Source organism: Trichomycterus rosablanca, chromosome 6, assembly GCF_030014385.1.
Source record: "Trichomycterus rosablanca isolate fTriRos1 chromosome 6, fTriRos1.hap1, whole genome shotgun sequence".
NCBI classification, from domain to species: domain Eukaryota; kingdom Metazoa; phylum Chordata; class Actinopteri; order Siluriformes; family Trichomycteridae; genus Trichomycterus; species Trichomycterus rosablanca.
Window position 1 is genome coordinate 52,359,044 of NC_085993.1, and position 9,264 is coordinate 52,368,307.

Consider the following 9,264-nt stretch of genomic DNA (forward strand, 5'->3'; position numbering starts at 1 on the left):
TGTGTGTGTGTGTGTGTAGCTGACCGTTACTCCTGATACAGATGTGTGTGTGTGTGTGTGTGTAGCTGACCGTTACTCCTGATACAGATGTGTGTGTGTGTGTGTGTGTGTGTGTGTGTGTGTAGCTGAGCGTTACTCCTGATACAGATGTGTGAGTGTGTGAGTGTGTGTGTGTGTGTGTGTGTGTGTGTGTAGCTGAGCGTTACTCCTGATACAGATGTGTGTGTGTGTGTGTGTAGCTGACCGTTACTCCTGATACAGATGTGTGTGTGTGTGTGTGTGTGTGTGTGTGTGTGTGTGTGTAGCTGAGCGTTACTCCTGATACAGATGTGTGTGTGTGTGTGTGTGTGTGTGTGTGTGTGTGTGTGTGTAGCTGAGCGTTACTCCTAATACAGATGTGTGTGTGTGTGTGTGTGTGTGTGTGTAGCTGAGCGTTACTCCTGATACAGATGTGTGTGTGTGTGTGTGTGTGTGTGTGTGTGTGTAGCTGAGCGTTACTCCTGATACAGGTGTGTGTGTGTGTGTGTGTGTGTGTGTGTGTGTGTGTGTGTGTGTGTAGCTGAGCGTTACTCCTGATACAGATGTGTGTGTGTGTGTGTGTGTGTGTGTGTAGCTGAGCGTTACTCCTGATACAGGTGTGTGTGTGTGTGTGTGTGTGTGTGTGTGTGTGTGTGTGTAGCTGAGCGTTACTCCTGATACAGATGTGTGTGTGTGTGTGTGTGTGTAGCTGAGTGTTACTCCTGATACAGATGTGTGTGTGTGTGTGTGTGTGTAGCTGAGTGTTACTGCTGATACAGATGTGTGTAATGGAATGATGTGGTAAGGAATAGAACCATGTGGGTTGGGGAACGCTTCAGTAAACCCTAATCAGTGAACACGGTTCATCGCTGCGTCCACAAACAGAACCCAAAATCAACAACATCCAGGAGCGCCGGTCTGTCTGTCTGTCTGTCTGTCTGTCTGTCTGTCTGTCTGTCTGTCGCCCCCTCGTCCGTTTTTGACGCCTCTGTTTGTCCCCGTTAGCAATTCGGCGAGATCGAGGACTGTCAGATGAACGACTCCAGTCTCAGCGCCATCATCACCTTCAGAACCCGAACAGAGGCAGAACAGGTACCGAGCACCACCCACACATTCTCATCACCCCCCCCGTCCCCGTCCGTCCGTCCGTCCGTCCTAAACCCCGCCCCGATCCGTGTCTCCCTCTGCAGGCGGCCGTTCACGGGGTGCGGCTGAACCATCAGGTCCTGCGTCTCTCCTGGTTCAAACCGGCCGCCGCCCTGAGCAGCGGAGATCCAGACGAAGCGGAACCGGAGGAGGACGAGGTCAGTACATTCAGCGCCGCATAAACACACACGGGTCAACATGGGTCAAAAGTATGTGGACACCTGACTTTACACTTACTGGACTCATTTATTAATATAACTCTCTAAAATAAAGGGTTGTACTGTGACTGTGGAAATTTGTGCCCGTTAAGGTAAGAGTGTTATCTGGGACAGAGCGGTGCCCGGCATTACACAACGGGTATCTGACTGTAGACGGGTATCTTGGGTTACTAGACAAGTATATGGGGTTACTAGGCAGGTATCTGACCTACTACCAGACTGGTATTTAACCTACTACTAGACGGGTATCTTTGGTTACTAGATATCTAGTTGTTCTACTAGACGTATATCTGACCAACTATACAGGTATCCAAGGTTACTAGACGGGCATTCAACCTACTACTAGACGGGCATCTGTACTTCTAGACGGGTATCTGATTGTACTACTAGACGGGTATCTAACCTACTACTAGACGGGAATTCAAGGTTACAAGACGGATATCTTTGTTTACTAGACGGGTATCTGAGTGTATTACTAGACGGGTATCCAAGGTTACTAGGCCGGTATCTAACCGTACTACTAGACGGGTATCTGACCTACTACTAGACGGTTATCCAAGGTTACTAGGCCGGTATCTAACCGTACTACTAGACGGGTATCTGACCTACTACTAGACGGTTATCCAAGGTTACTAGGCCGGTATCTAACCGTACTACTAGACGGGTATCTGACCTACTACTAGACGGTTATCCAAGGTTACTAGGCCGGTATCTAACCGTACTACTAGACGGGTATCTGACCTACTACTAGACGGTTATCCAAGGTTACTAGGCCGGTATCTAACCGTACTACTAGACGGGTATCTGACCTACTACTAGACGGTTATCCAAGGTTACTAGGCCGGTATCTAACCGTACTACTAGACGGGTATCTGACCTACTACTAGACGGTTATCCAAGGTTACTAGGCCGGTATCTAACCGTACTACTAGACGGGTATCTGACCTACTACTAGACGGTTATCCAAGGTTACTAGGCCGGTATCTAACCGTACTACTAGACGGGTATCTGACCTACTACTAGACGGTTATCCAAGGTTACTAGGCCGGTATCTAACCGTACTACTAGACGCGTATCTGACCTACTACTAGACGGTTATCCAAGGTTACTAGGCCGGTATCTAACCGTACTACTAGACGGGTATCTGACCTACTACTAGACGGTTATCCAAGGTTACTAGGCCGGTATCTAACCGTACTACTAGACGGGTATCTGACCTACTACTAGACGGTTATCCAAGGTTACTAGGCCGGTATCTAACCGTACTACTAGACGGGTATCTGACCTACTACTAGACGGTTATCCAAGGTTACTAGGCCGGTATCTAACCGTACTACTAGACGGGTATCTGACCTACTACTAGACGGTTATCCAAGGTTACTAGGCCGGTATCTAACCGTACTACTAGACGGGTATCTGACCTACTACTAGACGGTTATCCAAGGTTACTAGGCCGGTATCTAACCGTACTACTAGACGGGTATCTGACCTACTACTAGACGGTTATCCAAGGTTACTAGGCCGGTATCTAACCGTACTACTAGACGGGTATCTGACCTACTACTAGACGGTTATCCAAGGTTACTAGGCCGGTATCTAACCGTACTACTAGACGGGTATCTGACCTACTACTAGACGGTTATCCAAGGTTACTAGGCCGGTATCTAACCGTACTACTAGACGGGTATCTGACCTACTACTAGACGGTTATCCAAGGTTACTAGGCCGGTATCTAACCGTACTACTAGACGGGTATCTGACCTACTACTAGACGGTTATCCAAGGTTACTAGGCCGGTATCTAACCGTACTACTAGACGGGTATCTGACCTACTACTAGACGGTTATCCAAGGTTACTAGGCCGGTATCTAACCGTACTACTAGACGGGTATCTGACCTACTACTAGACGGTTATCCAAGGTTACTAGGCCGGTATCTGACCTACTACTAGACGGTTATCCAAGGTTACTAGGCCGGTATCTAACCGTACTACTAGACGGGTATCTGACCTACTACTAGACGGTTATCCAAGGTTACTCGGCCGGTATCTAACCGTACTACTAGACGGGTATCTGACCTACTACTAGACGGTTATCCAAGGTTACTAGGCCGGTATCTAACTGTACTACTAGATGGGTATCTGACCTACTACTAGACGGTTATCCAAGGTTACTAGGCCGGTATCTGACCTACTACTAGACGGTTATCCAAGGTTACTAGGCCGGTATCTAACCGTACTACTAGACGGGTATCTGACCTACTACTAGACGGTTATCCAAGGTTACTCGGCCGGTATCTAACCGTACTACTAGACGGTTATCCAAGGTTACTCGGCCGGTATCTAACCGTACTACTAGACGGGTATCTGACCTACTACTAGACGGTTATCCAAGGTTACTAGGCCGGTATCTAACCGTACTACTAGACGGGTATCTGACCTACTACTAGACGGTTATCCAAGGTTACTCGGCCGGTATCTAACTGTACTACTAGACAGGTTTCTGACCTACTACTAGACGGTTATCCAAGGTTACTAGGCCGGTATCTAACCGTACTACTAGACGGGTATCTGACCTACTACTAGACGGTTATCCAAGGTTACTAGACGGGTAACTAACCGTACTACTAGACGGGTATCTGACCTACTACTAGACAGTTATCCAAGGTTACTAGACGGGTATCTAACTGTACTACTAGACAGGTATCTGACCTACTACTAGACGGTTATCCAAGGTTACTAGGCCGGTATCTAACCGTACTACTAGACGGGTATCTGACCTACTACTAGACGGTTATCCAAGGTTACTAGACGGGTATCTGACTGTATTACTAGACGGGTATCTAACCTACTCCTAGACGGGTATCCAAGGTTACAAGACGGATATCTTTGTTTACTAGACGGGTATCTGACTGTATTACTAGACGGTTATCCAAGGTTACTAGGCCGGTATCTAACTGTACTACTAGACGGGTATCTGACCTACTACTAGACGGTTATCCAAGGTTACTAGACGGGTATCTAACTGTACTACTAGACGGGTATCTAACTGTACTACTAGACGGGTATCCAAGGTTACTAGACGGGTATCTAACCGTACTACCAGACGGGTATCTAACTGTACTACTAGACGGGTATCCAAGGTTACTAGACGGGTATCTAACTGTACTACTAGACGGGTATCCAAGGTTACTAGACGGGTATCTAACCGTACTACTAGACAGGTATCTGACCTACTACTAGACGGTTATCCAAGGTTACTAGGCCGGTATCTAACTGTACTACTAGACGGGTATCCAAGGTTACTAGGCCGGTATCTAACTGTACTACTAGACGGGTATCTGACCTACTACTAGACGGTTATCCAAGGTTACTAGACGGGTATCTAACTGTACTACTAGACGGGTATCTAACTGTACTACTAGACGGGTATCCAAGGTTACTAGACGGGTATCTAACCGTACTACCAGACAGGTATCTAACTGTACTACTAGACGGGTATCCAAGGTTACTAGACGGGTATCTAACTGTACTACTAGACGGGTATCTTGGGTTACTAGACGGGTATCTTGGGTTACTAGACGGGTATCTTGGGTTACTAGACGGGTATCTTGGGTTACTAGACGGGTATCTTGGGTTACTAGACGGGTATCTGACTGTACTGGATGGGTACCAGGTGATACAGAGTTCAGTGACCTATAGAATCTTTAACATTATGCTAATGAGCTGCTTCTCTCTGCTCCCTGATTGGCTGCAGTACCAGGAGGACACTCTGGTGGACGACGCCCTGCTTCAGGACGACGACGAAGAGGAGGAGGACGACGCCGAGTCGCGGCCCTGGCGCAGATGAAGACGTCTGACCGCCGGCCCCGCCTCCAGCGTCCCGCATCACTTCCTGCTCTCTTTTTGAAATGATTGTTTTTAATTAAAGTTTGTTAGAAACACAAGAGTCCATATTTCACTGAGAACTGGGTCTGATCCCACTGTTCCCTCCTCTCTGTACCTTTAGTTCTTTTGTTGTTCCGTTTGTAAAGAATCCAGGTTTAGTTTTTCAGGTCTGAATGTGAACCTGAATAATGAGTTTTAATTTAGGGGACGCGTAGCGCGCGGTCGTTTAGCAGCGTTAGCGCTCTCAGCTAGTTTGTGTACATATTTTATGTATGAATTTTAATGATTTGTAAGACTCTGCTTTGCTTCGCTCGGCTTTGAGATGTAAAAAAAAAAAAAAGAAAATAAAGAATTGAAATGGTCTGTGAGAAAATCAGCTAGAAAAAAAAGAAAAGAAAAAAGAATAAAAAAGATTCAGACGCTCTGCATCAGCAGCGCTAACGAAAAACAAGAAAAAATAACTTTACTAGCTGAAAAAATAAAGACCATTTCAACCCCCCAAACCCCCCAGTCCTCACAAAAAGAGCAAATTTCCTGTTTCCTGATCTAACCGCTGCAGGTGAGTATCGGTGAGAAATAATTACTTTTTAATAACATTTCATTAAAATAATAACATTTTTATTTATTTATTACATTTTATTTATTAAATTTATTTTATGTACAATTTATTTATTATTATAATTTATTTATTTAATTCTTTTTTTAATTTATTAATATTTTTATATATTTATATCTTTATTTGTTGTTATATATAATTTTCTATTTTAGCTATTTCTGTATTTCATTTATTCCTAAATTTCATTTTTCAAATGTATTTTTTGTAATTATAATTTTTTATTTATTTAATTAATTTATTAATAATTTATTTTTTATTTATTAATGTTATTTTATGTATATTTTAGCTGTTTGTATTTCATTTATTACATTTTATTTATCAAATTTATTTTATTTAATATTTTATTTGATTCATATTTTCTTTTTTCTTTTTATTTATTAATATTTTATCTACATTTTTAACGTTATTATATATTTTTAAATTTGAGCTGTTTCTGTATTTTATTTAATATTCTTTATCAAATTTATTTTATGTCTATTATTATTTTTTATTTAATTATTTAATTTATATTTTCTTTTTTATTTATTTCTTTTTTAAATTTTATTTTATGTATATTTTTGAACTTGTTATATAATTTTATTCAGTTTTATTTATGTATTTCATTTATTAATTATTTAATTTATTTTATGTATTATTAATTATTATTTATTTAATTCAGTTTTTTCTTTTGTTATTTATTAATATTATTTTTATGTATTTCTTTTGACTTTATTATATATAATTTCTTATTTTATCTTTCATTTATTTTTTTAATTTTATTGATCAATTTTGTTATAATTTATTTAATTCACATTTTCTTTGTTTATTTTTCTTTATTAATATTATTTTATGTATATTTTTAACCATTTGTTATAGAATTTCATTTATTTTATTTTATTAATTATTTAATTACATTTATTTATATTTCTTTTATAATATTGTGTTTATTTGATTTCTTTGTTATATTATTTAGATTTTTTATTTATTTACATTGTTTCCTGATGTAACCGCTGCAGGTGAGTATCAGTGAGACGGTGGAGTGAGAGTGCAGGTACGTTTATTTATTTATTTATTTTTATTATAATGGAATATTTATATTCTGCTCATTTATCTGCTGAAATTCTGTTTGTTCTGTTTGAGCTTCAGCACGATCACAAACTGTGGACGAACATCAACCAGAACGGCCAACCATCATAGAGCTTCAGACCACTGGACATCAAACATGAAGACGTGGGCATCACTGCCCATTACCCCTGACCATGAGATGTAAAGCTCAGCCCTGATGTTCCAGTACACCGGGTGTTCTGATCAGCAGCACGTTTCTGTGGTGTGTTTATTACCTGGTTGCTTCTGTAAGTAAGAACGGTTTGTAAGAGGACTGTGGGTACCTTACACATTACGGAGCGTTCGGGGCCCAACACAAGCGCTCATGCCCTGATGTGTTCTCCAGTCAATCCTTTATTCTGTGAAACCCCAGAAACCTTCTGACTGGTTCTGAACCCACAGCTTTGGATTAAGGTGTGAAATGTTGAATTTATTTTTCTCATTTTTACTTTTTGATTTGATTTTAGATGTAAGTGATCATTCATTGAGAATAAATTATAAACGTTTCCACTTTATTATCGTGTACAGAAAATCTCATGACTTTTATTTATATTTAGTTTATGATTTTATGAAGTTATTGATGTATCTGCCAGCACAAATATAATGTGTGTAAATGACATTTAATTATTTACATTTAAAAATATCTGATAAAGAGTAAACTGTTAAATAAAAATACATTTATCAAGTAAAATTGTTAATGTTGAATAAGTTACACATGACAAGGAGCCAAATGTTTTATTTTTATTTATTTTATTTAATTTAAAAACACTTGCTTCTGTATTTTAGTTATTTATTAAATTTTATTTATCAAATGTATTTTATGTATTTTATTTATTTAAATTATACTTTCATTACATTGTATTTTTTATTTAGTAATAAGTAACAAAATTAATACAATGTAATTCGTTATTTATTTACAATTTTTATTTATTATGTATTTTATTTATTCATTATTTAATTTACTTTATTTGTTTTTTATTTAGAATTATGTATTTACGTATTTTATTTTTGTTTTATTATTTATATTAATTATTTAATTTTCATATTTAAGTAATGCTTTTTTATTCATTTTTGTATTTTATTTGTTAATTATTTATCTTGTTTATATTATTTCATTTAGAATGTATTTATGTATTTTATTTCTTTTTTTTATATTTATATTATTAATTTATTAAATTTTTATATTTAAATTATTCTTTTTTATGTATTTTGTTTATTCATTATTTGATTTACCTTACATTATTTTATTTAGAATATTGTATTTACATATTTTATTTTTATTATTAATTTAATTTTAATATTTTTAATAATTTTTTTATTTATTATTTATGTATTTTATTTATTATTTTTTAAGTTTAGGTTATTTATATTTTATTTAGAATATTGTATTTTTTTTCTTTTTCTTTGCTTTATTATTTATATTAATTTATTTAATTTTTATATTAAATGATTATTTTTGTATTCATTATGTATTTTATTTAATTATTTAATTTAGTTTATATTATTTCATTTGTATTATTTATGTATTTTATTTCTTTGTTTTATTATTTATATTATAAATTTATTTAATTTTCATATTTAAATAATTATTATTTGTGTTTTATTTTTTAATTATCTAATTTAGTTTATTTATATTATTTCGTTTAGAATATTGTATTTTTCATATTTAAAAAAAGATTTTTTTTTATACTATATTATTTACTCTTTTTTTTTTTTTATTCATATTATTTTATTTGTTATTTTTACATAAACACCACTTGTATTTATTTATTTTGGAGGTTTTGACTCTCCATAAAGCTGCTGTAAGAATTAAAATAATTAGAAATATAAAAGTCGCTTCAGTAAAAGAGTAAATTTATCATTTATTGATATTTATTTATATTTTACTTACATGTATTTATGTATTTATTAGTACAGGAGCAATACTGTGATGAGCTTTTATTCCTTGTTGACAGAAACGCTCTCCTGATGTTTCCGCTCAGGGTGGGGTCGCTCTCGCCGCCCTCGTCTCCCATCATCCTTTGCGCTGAGATCTGCATGGTGCGGGCGAGGACTGATCACCCAATCAGAGCGAGCGTGCGGCGCTCTCACCCGGGCGCCTGTCGCCTGAGCCGGGTTAATTGTGAGGGATTCGATTTGCTCCCGAGCCGGAGCGCCGAGGGTCCGGCGCCGCTCCACATTTAGCCGTCCGGCTCAGCGAGGGGCTTTTTAAGTGCTAGCGCGCTACATGCAGAAGCGCTCGGCGTGCGCGCGGCGTTTTTATTCCACGCTCGACCTCTGACCTCGAACGGGGGTCG

At 37.9% G+C, this 9,264-nt stretch overlaps 1 protein-coding gene across 1 annotated transcript in view; it reads left to right on the plus strand.

Annotated features, from left to right (window-relative positions):
* The window catches only part of LOC134317363 (RNA-binding protein 26-like), a 15,976-nt gene extending 10,649 nt beyond the window's left edge, over positions 1 to 5,327 (plus strand). The window contains exons 10-12 of the mRNA XM_062998175.1: positions 1,024 to 1,110; positions 1,209 to 1,322; positions 5,138 to 5,327. Coding sequence (XP_062854245.1) covers positions 1,024 to 1,110; positions 1,209 to 1,322; positions 5,138 to 5,230 — 294 coding nt within the window. The 3' untranslated portion in view covers positions 5,231 to 5,327. The remainder of the gene's footprint in view (positions 1 to 1,023; positions 1,111 to 1,208; positions 1,323 to 5,137) is intronic.
* The last annotated feature ends 3,937 nt before the right edge of the window (positions 5,328 to 9,264 follow it).